Consider the following 18,967-nt stretch of genomic DNA (forward strand, 5'->3'; position numbering starts at 1 on the left):
TCTGTCGTTGGCATATAAAGCAGCAGCACGGAGGACCAGGGGTCACCTCGAGATGACAGTAATTGGACAGGCCTGTAACAAGCTGCACTGCCTCGTGGGATGCGTTGTGAAGGCAGGCAGGGTATTTGCTGAGTATGCAGCATAAGCACGAGTTCCACTTGGCCGTGATTTCCTACACAATCCGGTAAAACTAATATATTCAGTTATCAGATTGTGAATCAGTCCAATCCGGATGTGTCTCTGATGAGCCTACAATTTTCCACTTTTAAAATAAACTAATTGCTCCGTCTGAGCACAATGGCATTTCCACTCTGAAGCCTTCCTCTATAGATTCAAGTGTTCATTGCTGTCTCAGTATGTAGCTAGACATCCTTGGCCTCTGGACTCTTATTCCCTAATTTACACACTTGCACAAGATGGAGATAGAACACAAAAATGTATTACTTGATGTTAGTAATACTGTATTTTAGTGTATCTCTGCCAAGTATTCTCAGTGAAAATCCACAGAAAAATGAGGACTACAATATGCTACACCCCAAACATGTCTGAAACTGATGGTACACTACAAATCTAAATCTAAGTAATCTATACAGTTGCACATACAGATATTTACATCATCTGCATAAAATGACACAACCATTTGTCCTCATTAAATCAGTTTACAGTAGTCCCTCGAAACTTGACGGTTCGACTTTGGCGGATGAGCGGCATGGATTGTTTATTTAAAATAATCAAGTGCAAACATTGTTAATGTTGCAAGAGTGTGGGAAGGGTTTATAAAACCTTAAAATATATATAAATACTAAAATAAATATAACGTCCCTACTTGACAGATTTTCACCTATCCCGGGGGTGTCTAGAACGTAACCCCTGCTAGGCCTGTCATGATAACAAATTTTGCTGGGCGATTGTCTCAGAAAATATTGCGATAAGTGATGATAATGTTTGAAATTTGACAATAATTAGTAATTGTCAAATTTAAGAAGAAATGTTTGTTAATTTTGTGTGTAGTACCTTTTTGACCATCGGATGGCAGTTTAAGACCCTTTGAATTGAAGGATAGATAGTGAGGGAGCGAGCAGCGTGTCTCTTAAAGAAAAATGGGAGGGAGGCCCCTTGACGTGACATGGGCTGTCTATCGTTCCTGTTTTTTGGTTCTCAGAATGGTGGACGCTCGGTGTGATTTGAGCTATTTAGCATAGCATTTGTCACAAAAAGCTTTTAATAAAAAAATAATAAACAAGTTATCAGCTTCGTTTTGCAAAATAAAAAAAAATAAAAAAACTTTTTAGACAAAGGCATGGGTTTCAACCGTGAATTTTGGAGCTTTAACAAGACGGGGTTTTTTTTTCCCCGAGGTCCGTTTGTTAGCTTAGCTCGTAGCTTAGCTGCTTTTAACGATACAAAAACATAATTTTGGGCGGTTAAAACAGATTTTAAAGAGAAAGGGAAGGGTCATTGAAGAGCATCAGAGTTGAGCCGTGTCTTCAGTAGAAAGAGAGCGACACAAAGAAACGATAAAGCTGATAAATGAAAATAAGGTCGATAATTTTCATTTATCATGCGATTAATTGATTTATTGTTTATCACGGCAGACCTAACCCTTCGCGATTTGGGCTTTTAGCAAATAAAAATAATTTTGAGTACCCAAATGGCCTAAAAGAGAAGTATACAGTATCTATATAAATAATAAAATTAACTACTACTTACTACTTGTACTACTATTCCTACTTTTCGGTTTTTCACTTATCGCGGGTCTTCAGGGTACGGATTCCCGGCGATAAACAAGGGACTACTGTAGTGGGGAAAATTGTCACTTATTTTCTTCAAAGATACAAATTTGTATCATTTTCTTTGTATTTGGTAGAGTTGCCTTTTAAACTTTATGACTTGTGTCAAACGTTTTATGTTTTGGGTTTTCTTCTACAGGCTCCTCACAATAGTTTAGAAATAGAAATTTTGTACCATTTTTCCTGACAGAACTGGTGGAACTGATTCATATTTGTTGGCTGCCTTTTTAGGTCTGTCCTCAAATTTTCATTGGGACTGAGATCAGGATTTTGTGTTGGCCGCTCCAAAACATTGACTATGTTGTTCTTAAACCACATTTGGCTGTATGCTAATGGGTCATTGTACATTTAGAAGACCCATTTGAGACCAAGCTTTACTTCCTGACTAATGTCTTGAGTTTGCTTCAATATTAATGCATAATGTTCTTTCTTCATGGTATTTATTGCTTAAGTTTAGTGTAAAGTATGAAATTTACAGAACAAAATTCATTCTTTTTCGTGACACATCAAGAAAAACTATTTTCTTCATTCTTGCAGAGTATGCAACACTCTTTAGCCCCCTTCACGCTGGAGGACAGCAACTGCACCACACTTTTTAACAACCCATTAGAACATGGCTGGATAGTGTCAAGTTGGATGGCAATCATGATGCTGCTAATCTCTTGGTATTCTTGAGATGCTGTCCCACGCCTTCCACCTGCTCCATATGTTAGCATGTTCCTGCGTCAGGATGGAGATAAATCAGGGGCTCACGTCACAATACCATGATGCTACCAATAGAAACGTAGCTCTTGTGTGTCATTCTATCAATATAGTACGTTGTCTACCTAAATAACCTAAAGCTCCACTTCTCCTGGCTCCAGGCTTTCTCCCTCTCTTTTAAAACTACCAACACTGGCATTTCGGCATTTGTTAATCTTTATTTCTGTTTAGACCTGTCGCGATAAATGAAAATTATCTTATCTCATTTTCATTTATCGGCTTTATCGTTTCGTCGCGTCTCTCTCTTTCTGAAGACACTGGATGACCAAAAAACTCAACTCCGGTGCTCTTCACTGACCCCTCCCTTTCTCGCTTCTCTTTAAAATTTGTTTTAACGATCCAAAATTGCGTTTTTGGATCGTTAAAAGCAGCTAAGCTGAGAAGCTAAGCTACGAGCTAAGCTAACAGGCCGACCTCGGGGAAAAAACTTCTGTCTTGTCGAAGCTCCAAAAATTCACAGTTGAAACTCGTGCCTTTGTGTAAAAAGTTGTTGTTCTCTGCAAAAAAAAAAAAGCTGAGAACTTGTTTACTGATTATTTATTTATTTATTAAAAGCTTTGTGTGAAAAATGCTATGCTAAAGATCTCAAACCACACAGAGCGTCCACCATTTTGAGAATTGAAGAAAGGAAGGAGAGAGAGCCCATGTCACGTCAAGGGGCTTCCCTTCCATTTTACTTAGAGACACGCTGCTCACTCCCTCACTATCCATCCTTTGGTTCAAACAGTCTTATACTGCCATCCAGTGGTCAAAAAAAGGTACTACACACAAACCAAATTAACCAACATTTATTTTTAAATTTGACAATAATTACCAATTATTGTCAAATTTCAATCAATATTATTGTTTATCGCAATAATTTCTGAGACAATCGCCCATCAAAATTTGTTATCGTGACAGGCCTAGTTGTTAATAAAGTTTAAAAATAAAAAAAACACCACTTGGTTTGGCCAAATGTAATTCCATTTTTTCTAAAGCGATTGTTTTTTTCTAATGTAGTTGTGTATTTTGTTTTTTTGTTGCGTTTTTTTTAAATGTAATTCCATTTTTTTCAAATGTTCATTTCCACCTCAGGGCCACTGTATACACCTCACCTACGATCCCAAAATGGTGCCAACTCAACGATAAATAACTACAAATTCCTTATGAAAATTTTGTGTTGTAATAGGGGAGCCCATTGCTTGAAAACCCTGACAAGATCCTGCAAAGACACCTACATTCTGGGATTCCTTCCCCAGGAAATTTTGAACATAGAAGATGCGGTTTCCTGCATTTTGGTGTATTTTAATGGGTCGTTAAACATCTATGTTTACCTACATTTGTAAACACCGCCCTTTGTCAAGCGTCTTACCTCCTCTCCCCTTTACTTGACGGTTCTGAGCCGACTCATCGCTGAATTCACTGTCCGACTCCACATGTAAAACCTCCAGGCGCCTTCTCCGTCTGTTTATGGCCGCTGTCTGTCTCCTGCCCATGTACGCCTGCCTGGTTAGCTCGGCACTCACCCCCATTACTCTTTTAGGGGCTGAGATTTTTTTTAAGGGTATAGGCGGAAATGCTACTTGAAAAGGCAGCTCGTTTGATCTTAAGTGGCTGTTGTGTTTAAAATGAGTGTTTATGTAATTATTTTCAGTTTACATATCCAATATAAGTTTTATTCATTCAAGACTTTGTTTGTAGCTTTATTATTAGTAGGCCTGAGAGTACCGGATCCAAACAAACGGTTACCAGAACGCACATTGTCAAAATAAGAGAGTTCCTGGATCCTGTTACAGCAGGATCCAGCTCAAATTAAGCCCTGCCTTCACTCCTCTGTATCTAAGGAAATTGATAAACCGTGAACATTGCAAGACATTCTAGAGATATAGTTGATATTTATTTCAGGCATATTTCATATATCAGACATTTTGACAAAAAGTTTGCATGAATGTTGACTTTCGCAACGTCTCCGCAGTTAAATTTGTACACAAACGTATCGTACTGCAAGTACCAATTCAGTTTGACTCAAAGTGAACACTTTAATTCCTTCCCATAAAACTCTGTCACAGACACAAGTGTAATGCTTAAATGTGTTTATCTCTGAGCACATACGTGGGAAAAATGATCCTTTTAAATACCTTTGAGCTGCAAAAACAATTTAAACATCTGTTCCCTCTTGCAGAAACAAAGTAGTAGAAAGTAATTTAATAACCTCAGGAACCCTTTTACAAAATGAGACAAACTACATGAGTGTTTCTTTTTATCTTTGCTTGTTTGCTTATTCATGCTGTTTGAGTGTCTAATCCAAAAGAAAAAAGTGTTAAAACCCATTCCTATTATTCCAGGTTTGGAGCAATCGTACCCTAATTTTCTCTCTAATAAATGAGTGCGGGGCAAATTTGGGATACAACAGAATTATCTGTGTAATGCTCTGGAGCGGGTGACTAATGGGTGGACGGGGAGCTCGGGTTAAAACTCCTGCAGGTAAAATAATCCGTCACGCAAACCCATTTAAGCGCATTGACTACTTTTATTTTTGTACGTCAGTAAAGCGCAAGAAGCAAAGGTGACAAACAGGATTAATATTTCAAATTATTTTCTTGTGAGTTTCTCCCCAGGCGCCTGAATTGCATTACGAAAGGACGGACATTTTGCTCCCCGACTGAGGGATCTGAGGGCCCAATTAATATTCGATGCAAATATTACTTTTTGGCATCGTAGCAACGGGGGCCACTGCGTGCCCACAGGTTGCATAAAGCTGCTGCTGGTGCGGGGGAGGCATGAGAGGGTTGAAGAGGGAAGAACCACACAGAAAAACCAGCAACGGCACTCAGAGGGCAGCGTGTTCGCTCTGCATAGCAATGCAACACATCTGCATGCTGGTTTTCTCTGGACACACAACAAACGTGTGACTGAACTACAAACTGACCGACAATGTGCTCTATGGAGTGCGTTCATCCTCTACGGACAGCAAATAAACGCCAAGATTTAAGCTCATAAACGCGCACTTGCTTTTGTTACCGTTTTGTGTTTTGGTGTAATTTTTGACGGTGCGAGTTTAAATTTGCCTAATTAACTGGAAAAACTGTCTTCTTTTGGCTTTTCCCTCTTCAGGGGTCACCACAGCAAGTCATCCTCCTCCATCTCACTCTGTCTTCTGCATCCTCTGTCCTCCAACTACCTCCATGTCCTCTCTAACTGCATCCATCTATCTTCTGTCTTTTTCCTGGCAGCTGCATTTCTAACATCCTTCTACAAATATACCCACTTGTCTCTCCTCAGGACATGTCCAAACCATCTCAGTCTGGCCTCTCTAACTTTATCTCCCAGTTGTTCAGCCTGTGCTGTACCTCTGATGATCTCATTGCTAATCCTATACATTCTTGTCACTCCTAAGGAGAACCTCAGCATCTTTATTTCTGCCACTTCCTGTTCTTTCTCCTGTCTAACTGGAAAAACTGTCAAAGTTGTAATTCTGTAATAAAAAAACAACAGATTTTGTATCTGAAGTTTAAAATTTTCAAGCTATTAGTTTAGTTTAGGGGCTGTGAGGGGGTAGAGGTAGGGCAGCTGACTTGGGACCAGAAAGTAGCGGTTCGATTCCTAGCCATGCCCACATGTCGTGGTGTTTATGATCAAGACACCCAATCCCTAATTGCTCCCTGGGCACTCAGTAGCTGCCCACTGCTCCACCTAGGTGCATCCCGGGTGCGATGGGTTAAATGCAGAGAACAAATTTTGTCATTGTATGGTAAATGCAAAATGGACTGTACTTATTTAGCGCCTTTTTATCTTATCAAGACACTCAAGGCGCTTTACACTACAATCTGTGTCCTCATTTATCCATTCATACAGCACTCTACTAGATCTCTACAAAGCTAATTGAACAAATCATTCTAGAGAGACTAATCAGAGCTTTAGATCACATTCATACAGCGATGGGACACACATCAGAGGCAATGAGGGGTTCAGTGTCTTGCCTGCATTGGAGGATGACCGCTCTAACCACTCAGCCACAGCCACCCTATGGGGATGTATGGGAACATACAATGGTGGCAATACATAACACTTAGTTGTTCTACATTTTATTTAAATAGCTTGGTTTTGGCGTATCCATTGAATGTTTATGAATCCAGTCATAAAATCTAATGGTCCTAATGTATATTTGGCAAAATGCACAGTACGTAAAATTCACCTTTAGCGGGAAAACTTTGGTTTATGACCTTAGCAGTCATTCAAACCATATCCACATGGAAACATGTTTTGTAAAACAATTTTTTTCATAGTTTCTAAAACCATCCTTGTATACATGTTTCCCCAATTTTTTTTTTATCTACAAGGAAACTCCACAAAATGACCAGAAAGGGCTGTGTAAGGCTATGTACCTTAACTAATAAGCAATGCAGTGTTTTCCTTTCTCCAAACACAACACTTTTCATTTAAACCAAAAAGTATTATTTTGGTCTCATCCGTCCAAAACATTCTTCCAAAAGCCTTTCTCATACAGTTATCATAGCAGGGAAAGTATTGGTAGACGGGTATTCATGACAGGTGGCACTGTAGCAGTCACTTGGTGGAGAATTTGAAGGACTCATGCCTGGGTTGCCTGACTGGTCATGAAGACACCCTAGAACAGATTTGATACTTGACAGTGTCTAGTATAGGGCATGGCGAAGGTCTGGGATATAATCTCAGGGATATGGAAGACAGCAGTAATGAGTCTAGCAGTGAAACGATTGCCTTCACTCTGAAAGAGGATTTTCAAATTTGCCTTGATTATGTCACATTCTACTAGGTTGTAGAGATAATGGTATAATAATAATTTGAGGGGAGTGGTGGCGCAGAGGTTAGAGAAGGTGGGCCTGTGATCGGAAGATCACCGGTTCACGCCCCGGTACTGACAACATAAAAAAAATTGGGTGGAGGAGGTGAAGCACCCACACTTGCCTCCACCCTCATGTGGGCAAAGGACATTTTGACGCTCGGTTCTGTTGATAGAGCAGGACGCCCTCTTTGGATAATAGTAGAGGAAACACTGATACTGATGTATTTCTTCTTTGGCATCGTGTGAACACACACCTGTAAAATTCAATATTCAGCTTTTACAAAGGTGCTCACACTGATTATGATTAGTTAATCAGTACATTCGATCAGCACCACCTGCTGATCCTGACACTCTATATCCAATGGTGTGAAGTGTTTTTACACTCTGCTTCTGTTCTGGCCCTTTTTCAACATCTGACATCATGGTGTGTACATTTTGTCAGTGGATCAGACTGAAGGACTTAATCATAAGGCTGTATGGATAAAAAAAAAAAGTTTTCCTATCCTCATTAGCATTTGCTAAATAGAGCATTTTGACACACGGACAAAATACTGGGTATTCTATTCAAATTAATTACTTTAGTTCTAGCCGCTGTCAGTCTCACAGCTATCGAGGTAGGAACACAAAAGATGAAGACACAGGCTGCTCCTTTTGAGCCTCAACCTCGACTCGAATCCTGTTTTCCAATTTACCACCCATTGTGTGTCGAACACATACTGAGCTGTTGCAGTCTTTGCAGACATTATGTTAAAATCCACGGGCTAAATTTGGCTCAGTTAAATATAAAAACTTGCTTAAGTGATTCTGCACTGAGGAAGAAATTTACTAAATTTAAATATTCTTGCCCATTCTTTTCTTTTTTTTAATATCACCTGCTGCTGAAAGTCAAAGCAGAGCAATGGTGTTTTTACCTGTTTGTGTGTGTTTGTATCAGAGACAAAATATTTTGTGAATGAATTGGTAGATTTTGATGCAAACACAACATGGGAATCACAGAAAATGTACAAATATTGAGCTAAAGGGTTGTAACTGAGAGTGATCCTAATCTTGTAATTAGGGGTGTAACGGTACGCTAAAATCACATTTCGGTTCGGTTCAGTTTCAAGGAGCGCTCGGTTCGGTTAATTTTCGGTACAAACAAAGACCAAAATAAAGACTTACAAAACGTTTATTTTGAAAATATGCCAAGTAGACAATACGTTTGTATAAAAATAAATAAATAATTTCCCTGAAGATGAAGTAGACTCAGCTGCTCAGCTCTCGGCGACATCCTCAGACTGCAAAGACAACGAGGTTAAAAAAATTTTGAGTTAATAATATTATAATTTTAAATTTAAAAAAGTTAAATTAGATCACAATAATACAATACTTCTTCTTGCACGGTCATCATTTCTGTTACGAGGTGGTTGAATATCCTCTCTCACTCATCATCGATGTGGCAGAGTTTGAAATCTGGGGTCGGGCTTGTTAACAATCAGTTTTAGCTTTTTCATAAAGTGCTGCTACAACTTTTTGGCTGAAGTGTTGATGTGATGGGATGTCGTAGGCAGCGGGGCTCAAGAACTTTAATCATATGTTTAAAGGCAGCGCATCAACAACAGAATACAGACGTAGATCCAGAGCTTTAACAACTCCTACAGCTTGTGTTATTGCTTTGGACCGATCTGAATTACGTGATAAAGGTTGTTTAAATGTTGCTGTTATTGGTGTTTGCACCAAACTGCTTTTCTTCCTCGTCGGATGATGTAGTTTCAAGTGCGTTAACAAGTTAGACGTGTTGCTGCTGCAGATCCAATCTTCGTGAAACAACGGCGACACACAGCTTTGGATTTGTTCACTTGTCTTTTAACAAGAAAGTCATAATGTTCTCAAACAGCAGACTGCAACGAGATGAAAGGGTCTTAAAGCTCTGGCTTGTTCGTTGCTTGCTAGGCTGCTAATGCTACGCGTGCTGCAAGATAATAGCGCCGTGCTGAAACACGCTTAGGAACTTTAGTTCCGTGGCGCGTAATCTCTCTTTAATAAAATTTAATGATTGGAAAAAATAACCGAAACGGTACGCACGTGGACCGAACCGAACGTGCCGTAACGAAACGGTTCAATACACCGATATGTACGTTACACCACTACTCATAATGCTGATTGTATGAGAGCTGGGTTTAAACTTTGTCAATAAAAGTGGTATCAGCTGTTTGTTAGATAAATGTCTAAACTACAGAATTAATTTCAATGAAATTTTCCGAAAGTCATCAATGGTCTCTAAATGGGCTAAGTTAGGTATAAAAACCCAGAGATGTGTATGCTGATTCCATTTTTACCCCCCCCCCCCCCCCCCCCCCACACACAAAATGATTTCTCTCCCTAAACTTTTTTTTTTTGATAGCTTCAAGCCACTTATCGTGTTTGTAGTTTATCCCCAGAAACCCCGGCTCTTCACAGCTTCTTTGATTTTGTAGCATTTCTTTCTCCTCACTGACAGGAGCTTTCTATTCTATGTATAAAATACCGTAGTCTCTTGATTATCGCAGGAGTTGTTCCACACACCACCGCGATAAACTGCAAAAAAAACGCCAAGTAGGAATGTGCGATATGGCATAAAATTCATATCAAGATATTTATTGTGAAGGGTGGCGATAACTGCTTTAGTCTGGGGCATATAAGTATTCGTCTTTGCGTTAATAATGTTTAATTAAAATAACTAAATTAGCAGAAACACGAGTCAAAAGGCTTGTGCGCTCCTGCCGCTCTTTTCTTCTCTCCCAAGGTGCGGGGAGCTCTGTCTCAGCTGATGACATCAGTTGTGATCGCCCGGTTGCGGGATTAAACTACACCAAACGGATTTATTACCGAGAGAATATTGATGACGACGCACAGCAACTTTGTAGTTGGTTTAAAAATAGATGAACACAAAGAGGGTCGCTAAAGTGAGTTAATTCATTATAGTTAATGACACGTGGGAGAGGTCCGACACGTTTAATGCGTCAACTTCGCTTCAGCACAGAAGAGTTTTGCTTCGCCTCTTTGGTTCTGTTGGACCGGATTAAATTCTGAAAGCTCACGTCTGAACGGGACATGGACACTTGTGATTTATGAACATTTTGAACTGTTTGAACCATTAACTTATAACGTCACATTTCAGACAGTCTTACAGTGTCAGCAGCAGCAGTGTATTGTAAAAGTTAGCAGGTATCAGTTGGCATTAGCTTCCACTTATATATTTTTTCACTTATTTAGCTGTTTTGCATTAGTGTAGCTAATTGGTTAGTAATAGGGGTTGAACGAGTATATAATTTTTAAACTCAACATTAACATAATAAAACCCGAGTAGAACTCGAGTATTTGATGACGTCCTAGATCTCAAGATACAAAAATAAATAAATAAAACCGCAAAAAAAGGTAACTATTTACAACAACCAAAAAGACCAACAAAACATTGGCAGCGTATATTATGCTCCTAACATTTATCATACTGCAAATAAGTCACAGGAAAAACTAAACTATTAGTTATTATTATTAAACTGCAAACGTGAAGAAACATGCAGCACGTCAAAAACGAAACTTAAACCGAAACTGGTTCTGGTTCGGTGGATTGGACCCGGTGTTACACCATACTCTGTGACCTGCAACAGTGCAACACCTCCCCCTACGGTCAAATGTGGTCACATAATATGACGTCACTACAGATACTCGACATAACATTTTTAACCTCGATAGATGTCCTAGCAATCGATGTGTAGATTACTCGAGTACTCTGTTAATGCCCTAGTTAGTAAATGGATTAGCATTCGCAAAGCTAAGTTTTTAGTTGGCTGTGCCCACCACTACCTGTTTCACTTATTCTCTCCTGACAAAAATGACAATAGCATTCACAGCTCTGCTGGTCAAGAGGCTAATGCTGCTAAAACGTAAATCTGCAGCTCCACCTACGTACACAGGCTGGACTAGAAGGGTCCTTTATTTTCTTAAACAGGAAAAATAATTTAACTGAATTTCTTCCAATAAAGCTGGATCATTTGAAATAATAATAATAATAAAAACTAACTGTGTTTTCCCTACTATTGTACAAACAGGAGGTCCCACCCCATCAACAGAACTGAGCGCCCTGCTTACCAAACTAACTCCCCTCGCAATCGACAACTATAGCGCGGGGTGCAATACAAATGCGCGGTAGCAAAAATGCTAGATACCGCTCTGCATCACACACACACACACACACACACACACACACACACACACACACACCCTCGCCGTTGTCGATAAAAACTGGCTGCAACGTAGCGCTAAGCTAGCATCCGGGCAAAACAGACATGACTTCGTCCTGTCCCCCCATTGACAAAAGTAAAATACAACAAGCGCCCCACCAAGGGAACTGATCTAGGGGAAACACTGTATATATTTACAACAAATACTTTTAGAACAACAGACTGCACAAAATATTGCAAATCACAAACATTTGTATAGTGTTGTTTTCAAAGTTTTGCCAAAACGGCTATAACTCCCGTCATTTCTCCATCTAAAACGATCTTTGTTTAATTGAGATAAATTGTTCTTGGCTCTGTCTGTCAGACTTGTGTTTTGGGGTCTGAACAGCGTTCTAGAAAACGTTTGCCAAATGTTCAGACGGCTAAATAAAGGACAGAGTTTGCTGTCCAAATGTGAAATTCTGTAGGCATGCAAGTCCAATATGGTAATCCATATTGTAAATCGTAGCTAAATGGGTATTTGTGAAAAGTCTTCGAGTGGGTGTGTAACTTGAACTGTTATTTTTCTCTACTTTTCTCTTCCCTTTGAACTACCTACTATTATTTTCTGCTCTATTTCTCCAGGGGCTATCAGTCACTCATTAAAACGCTGCACATAATCCTTTAAAGGACACCCCTCTAAACGCACCGCTGCATTATAATATTTCAGTAGACGTCCTGCCCTATGAATAATTGAAGGATATTGAAGATTGAACAAGAGCCTGAGGCACAACTGGCATTTGTTTTGATCCGACAGCTTTTTATTAATTTTTTTAAATTTTTTTATACGGCAGCCGTTTCAGAGCTGCTGGCAAACGTGTATAAAATACTAGAGATGTCATGGAAGTTCAGTCGCAAACTCGTCAAAACACAACCCAAGGTCAAAGGAGGTACTGTTGATTCAAATGTCTAAGTAAAAACTCTGTTTTTATTTGGATTAAAGAGCTATGAGTTACTTGTCTGTCTTTTGTTAGAGTCAATGTTTACATGCCTTGAAGCATCTCTTGGTGATGTCATCAACAACTCTAATCAAATCTGGTATTAGTAAAAGTTGATATTGCTTTTGCTTTTTATTTTTATGAATGATCTTTCACTACTGTATGATGTAGGTTAGGTGAAATATTTAACAAAAGTCTTACCCTGTGATAACTTATGTTGTGACTTGGCACTATATAAATACTGAACAGTGCTCCCTCACTTATTGCAAGGGTTACGTTCAAGAGACCCCCACGGTAGGTGAAAATCCGCAAAGTAGCGGCGTTATATTTAGTTTATTATTTATATATATTTAAGGCTTTATGAACCCTTCCCACACTCTTATTAACCTTTCCTACTTTTCTATAAACACTTCAGTGCATCCCCTACCATTATGCAAGCAGGGTGCCCCGAACATCGGCACTGACAGCGCTAAGCTAGCTACGCGCAATACCGGTGCGCTAGCTAAAAAGCTAAAGTCAGCTCTCACACTACCTCTTCCCTCATGTCTCCGTGTCTCCCCCGCTCCCGAGACAAAAATCACGGCCATGGCAAGTTATCTAAGGGAAACACTGCACTTCATATGCGCTTGAACACTTTGGCAACCGCGATGAAGGTGATGACGATGAGATGAATGTACAGCAGTGCACCGCATGGACAGTAGACACACTATTTAAAAAAAAAAACGGGTTCAAAAACCCTGCGATGTAGTGAAGCCGCAAAAAGTGAACCGCAGTATAGTGAGGGATTACTATAAATTGAAATGAATTGGAACATTGTCTTGTAAATGAAGGAATTTTGGGAAAATACTTTAAAAACCCAGCCTTCTTTGGGGCTCTAAAGCTCAAACATACAGTACTTCACAGTAGAAACATTCAAAGTTTAAATGGATAAAAGAAATATTAGGACTTTGCATATCTGATTAGTATTTTTATTTATTTAATGTTTTTTATTGTTTCTTGTACACAATTTGTTTGTTTTATGATTTTGGGAGATTTTTGCCATAGAATATTTAACCTACATTATGATGTCATACAATGTACCTTTTAAGGTTTTCAAACTTTATGGAAACAAACTCTTCTTGTTTCCATAATCTTTACACTTCCTAAACAGCTTATACATTGAAATTGAGGCATTTTAATAAATTTTCACCCAACGTGTTCCTAGCTGATCTAGGACTTGCAGTTTTTCCTCAAATACCTGTAGAGTACAGGGTGCGCTCATCCAAACTCCCATTGACTTCTATTGAATCTGAGCTCAAAATTTTCTCTCAACTTTTACCCCTATGCAAAACACCGTGGAAACGAACATGGGACATGCACATGCATGCAGCACTATGGTAAAATGAAATTATTTTCTCGTTTTAGTAAAACAAAAGCAAAATTATCACTATATTGACTTTTTAACAGCCTTTAAGGTATTGCGTTGTTAGCACGATTGGCACAGTTAGTAACAACAACAGTTGTCAGAATTTTATTTTTTTTTTTTTAAATGAAACCTACCGTTTCTTGAAGTTTTCCATCAATCTTTGAATGTTTGACCAACTGATTACCAAAATAAAGATCGGTCAAGCTGAAAACAGGTCATGACCAAACGCAAGCCAATTTATTCTGGCTTGGCTTTATTTGGCTTCAGGGGCCGAGATGGTGTAGAGGTAGGGCAGCCGACTTGGGACCAGAAAGTGGCAGGTTCAACTCCCCACAATGCCCATATGTTGTGGTGTCCCTGCGAAACACCCAATCCCTAACTACTCCTGGGGCACCTACATAGCTGCCCACTGCTCCACCTGGGTATATCTCAGGTGTAATGGGTTAAATGCAGAGAACCAGTTTCATCGTTGCATGGGAACATACTATGATGACAACACGTAACACTTTGTTATACTTTTTTTATAGTTTATACTAGTGTTGTAGTACTCGAGACCGGTCTTGGTCTCGAGACCGGTCTCGAGACCAAGACCGGTCTCGAGACCACTTTTTGACGGTCTCGGTCTCGTCTCGGTCTCGACCGCATTTGGTCTCGGTCTTGTCACGGTCTCGGACATTGAGGACTCGGGATTTTTTTTCAAGACCAGTCAAGACCACAACTGTGAAAATATCACTAAATTGCCAGAATATTGTCCAGTTTATTTGTTAACATCTTTGCTTTTACTGGATGCAAAACATACCGATTCAAATTCAAGCGATAACGTGACTCATAGCAGCTAGCTACATGTTTTTGTTACCACTCCAGTGTTGCCAGATTGGGTGGTTTACTGCCAATTGGCCAGTTTTCGTTCTGATTTTTCTGGGAACTCTGGGAAGATTTTTGTTGGACTGTTCCGTTTTGCCACATATTGTTAAATTACCTTGGCTTGTACTGATGTGGGTTTGTGTTCAAAAAGTAAATATACTGTAACAAATATAGATTGTGCAGGTTTTTGTGTGATGTTGCGGTTTTTAACCGATTTTTTGCTGGAAAATCTCGACTCTATCTGGCAACACCGAGCCCACCTCCTTTCACTCGCAAGCGTCAGGGAAGAAAAGTTAGACTTGTTTGTGTTTAGAACAAGAGAAGATGTCTTCTAAATCTGCTGTTATAAAGTTTGGCTATTTGAGTCACAAAGAGTATGTTTGCAAAACAACTCTGAAAAAAAAACACACGGCGCAATGCAAGTTCTGCAGCGCTTCACTTTCGGAGACTGTCGGGACTACATCCAACTTTTATCGACACCTGGAAAGGAAGCACAAAGAAAGGTAAGCGCCGCAGCTTTGTGTAAGTGATGCTAGTAAAGCTAGCTAGTTAACGTTATCAATCTGCCTCTCTTCCAAGAACAATACAAACAGAACGTTTTATCAAGTATGGTTTATTTGTCATATGCAAAATCAACACAAGGTCGACAACAATGCAGTGAATTGCTTAGGACGAGAAAAACAGTCTTGACTCGCCAAAAACAAACAAAAAAATAACAACAACAAATACCAAAGCATGCATCACAAATACTAAAATAAGGGACAAAAATTTGAAAAAGTAATTCATCGACATTAAATCTAAATACATCTAAATTAATTCATGTGTGTCAGACTCAGACCCGCTTTGTTTAGCCCTTAAATGAGTTTTACTTTATAACACTGATATAATTAACATATTAAGGGAAGTAAGCAAATTCACTGTTTACATACAGTTAAATCAGGTCCTCTGAGTGTGTGTTAAAAGAAAAAAAGTAGAATATTATCTGCACAGCTTTTTTCTACCTTTTTTTTCTTTTAACACTCCCAGAGGACCTGATTTAACTTTTTTAAATTTTTCTACCTGGGTTATTGAGCATGCATAAGGACAAATACACTGTTAACTTTGAGAGACTGAGGGGACAGGGCATGTGGTAACAAAATGTAGAAACGTTTCATCTTTCATCCAAAAGACTACTTGACTTCTTAACAAAAGACTTCATTGTAAGAGGGACTGTCTTCTTCTTACATCGCTGATATTGCTAGTATCACTCAGCCCCCTGTGAATAGCAAGCAACCATCAGGGTGCCAACGATTCATTGTTAGGCTGATGGTCTCCCTTAGCATATTTGGCAAACTGGTTGATCCACTGTGAGAAGATGCTAACTGTGTTTAATATGTCCTGATGCATGCTCAATCACCCAGGTAGAAAAATCTTAAAAAGTTAAATCAGGTCCTCTGGGTGTGTTAAAAAAGTAAAAATAAAAGGTAGAAACATTTCGTCTTTCGTCCGAAAGACTTCCTCAGGCTGAGGAGCTGCATTCAGCTCAGCCCTATAAATAGTGCCTCCTCACAGTGGACCAACCGTTTGTTGTTGATGAAACTAGCTGCTCACATGTTCAAGAAGGACCATCAGCCTAATGATGGATTGTTAGTACCCTGATGGCTGCTTGCCTTCACCGGGGGCTGAGTGATACTAGCAATCACAGCATTGTAAGAGGGGGACAGTTGAACCCGGAGGCCTCCACCTCTGTTTAAAGATGGATGGTTTCTTTTCACAAAGATGGCCTCCTTTACTCCTCTCTCAAACCATTGTTCCTCTCTATCAAGGATGTGAACATCTTCATCCCTGAAAGAGTGACCGCTGGCCTGGAGATGAGTGTAAACCGCAGAGTCTTGGCCTGAAAATGTAGCTCTTGAGTTTAATATAGCTCCTCATATTGAAGAAGTCTTTTGGATGAAAGACAAAACATTTGTATAATTTTTTATTGTTTAAACCCATCCAGAGGACCCAATTTAACTTTGTTAGATTTTTCTAAGTTTAATTTTTGCTTATGATAAACAATGGAGGATATATTTGACATACATTTATGAAGTTGCTACTTATTTTTAAGTGTTCTTTTGATGTAATTGATGTTCATGACCAGATATACTGATTCCTCCTTTGCATTTTTTAGGTTCCTGGAATACAAGGCAGGGCAACAGAATGATGTCACAGTCACACAGCCATCAATTTCATTATTTACGCAGAAAGTGCAGCTCTACAGCCCACAATCACCAAGGCAACAAGCCATCAGTCAAGCCATTGTCCAAGATTTGATCATTGGGTGTTGTCTGCCTCTCTCACTTGTGGAAAACAGTCATTTTAAACACTTTCTTGAAGTTATGGATAGTAAATACACACCAATCTCTAGAAAAACGGTTTCTGATAGACAAATTCCAGAGTTGGTAATCAAGGTCAAGGAAACTGTTTTGGAGAAACTGAAGACCCAGTCATCTGTGTCATTAACAACTGACCTCTGGTCTGATCGCAGGCTACGCTCCTTCCTTGGGGTGACCGCCCACGTGTGCTACAAATCAAAGGATTCCTATGCACTTGAATCCTACCTGCTGGACTGTAGGCGTTTCACAGGCAGACATACTGGAGAGCACATTGCGTCTGCCTTTGAGGAGATCACAGAGGAATACGGTATCCATGACAAAATTAGCTATATCATAACAGACAATGCTGCCAATATGAAATGTGCTTTCAAAGTACACATGCCCCAATCTGATGACAGCGAGAGTGAAGAGGAGCATTTAGATGACGAGCACCTGTGGGAGGACATTAATTCTCAGGAAGACACCGAATTACCCTGGTCATCTGGTGCACGTCTTTCCTGCTTTGCACACTCTCTGCAATTAGTTGTGAATGACGGCATGAAGGAGGTCAAGGCCATTTCTCACACAATAGCCAAAACATCACGGTTCACCACCTTATTGCATAGCAGTTCACAATTCAAAGACAAGTTTGAGGCTACGTTTGGCACTAATAGGACCATTCCAGCTGCAAACACAACTCGATGGAACAGTATATTTAAACAAGTACAGGCCTTCACAGCTCTGGACCACAAAGCCCTGAATGAAATGTGCAGCAAGGATCACGAGGAGTTGGTGTTTAGTGCCCGTGAGTGGAACCAGCTGAAGGAACTGAGTGCAGTTCTTGCTCCATTTTCTGAGGTAACAGACCTGACAGAAGGGGAGAAATCAGTTACCATTAGTATGGTGGTTCCAACTGTCCTGGACTTGAATACACACCTCCTCAAGATGGAGGACACTCGAATGCAGTGCCAGTCATTGGTCAGAGCCCTCCAGCAGTCTCTGGTGAAAAGATTTTCTGGAATCTTTTTAAAAACAAGCATGGCCAAAGACAGTGGAAGAGAGGAACCTTTTAACCACAATGTTTACTTCTTGGCCACCATGCTGGATCCTCAGTTTGGCTTAAGCTGGGTGGACTTAGATGTTACCAATGGGGGAAATTCAACATCAGTGAAAAAGTTCAGAGATGAGCTTAAGAAGACACTGACAGGTCAGTATATATTTTCTCTGCTGAAAATAAATGTCTTATTTGCAAAATCATAAATCTTAAAATATTTCAAATTAGTTGTCTATAAAAGCCTTAACTAGTCTTACAGTGGAATTCATAGTCTTCATTTCATCTGTTTACTTTTGTCATAAAAACATATTTTGTACACTCTGAGCCTATTGAAACAGATATTCTTTATATTTAGGCTGGTAACATGCCTATTGTACACAATCCTGACTCACTTTTATATTAAATGGGACTGTACTTATATAGCACCTTTCTATCTTATCAGACACTCAAACCACTTTACATTACAATCTGTGCCTCATTTACACATTCATACGGCACTTTATTAGATCTCTACAAAGCTAATTGAACAAATCATTCAAAGGAGACTAATCAGAGCTTTATCACATTCATACACTGATGGGACGCACATCGGAGGCAATGAGGGGTTCAGTGTCTTGCCCAGGGACACTTAGGCATGTGACTTAGGGGAGTCGAACCCCCAACTCTGGCGTTGAAGGACGACTGCTCTAACCACTCAGCCACAGTCGCCCCATTAACCATGTTTATTTGAATAGCAAAAATATAATTAATTAATTAAATTAATTAATTATATA

At 39.5% G+C, this 18,967-nt stretch overlaps 2 protein-coding genes across 3 annotated transcripts in view; both read left to right on the forward strand.

Annotated features, from left to right (window-relative positions):
* LOC119428731 (potassium voltage-gated channel subfamily H member 7) overlaps positions 1 to 18,967 on the forward strand; it is a 121,820-nt gene that overhangs the window by 57,452 nt on the left and 45,401 nt on the right. The window lies entirely within an intron of this gene.
* The window catches only part of LOC119428732 (zinc finger BED domain-containing protein 6-like), a 4,773-nt gene continuing 1,026 nt past the window's right edge, over positions 15,221 to 18,967 (forward strand). The window contains exons 1-2 of one of the 2 annotated variants that reach the window (XM_037696406.1): positions 15,221 to 15,307; positions 16,957 to 18,347. In XM_037696406.1, coding sequence (XP_037552334.1) covers positions 17,165 to 18,347 — 1,183 coding nt within the window. In that variant the 5' untranslated portion in view covers positions 15,221 to 15,307; positions 16,957 to 17,164. Of the gene's footprint in view, positions 15,308 to 16,876; positions 18,348 to 18,967 lie in introns of those variants that run through there. The other variant, XM_037696405.1, reaches the window with a different exon arrangement.

This window comes from Nematolebias whitei, chromosome 23 (assembly GCF_014905685.2).
Source record: "Nematolebias whitei isolate Nwh7 chromosome 23, NemWhi1, whole genome shotgun sequence".
NCBI lineage: Eukaryota > Metazoa > Chordata > Actinopteri > Cyprinodontiformes > Rivulidae > Nematolebias > Nematolebias whitei.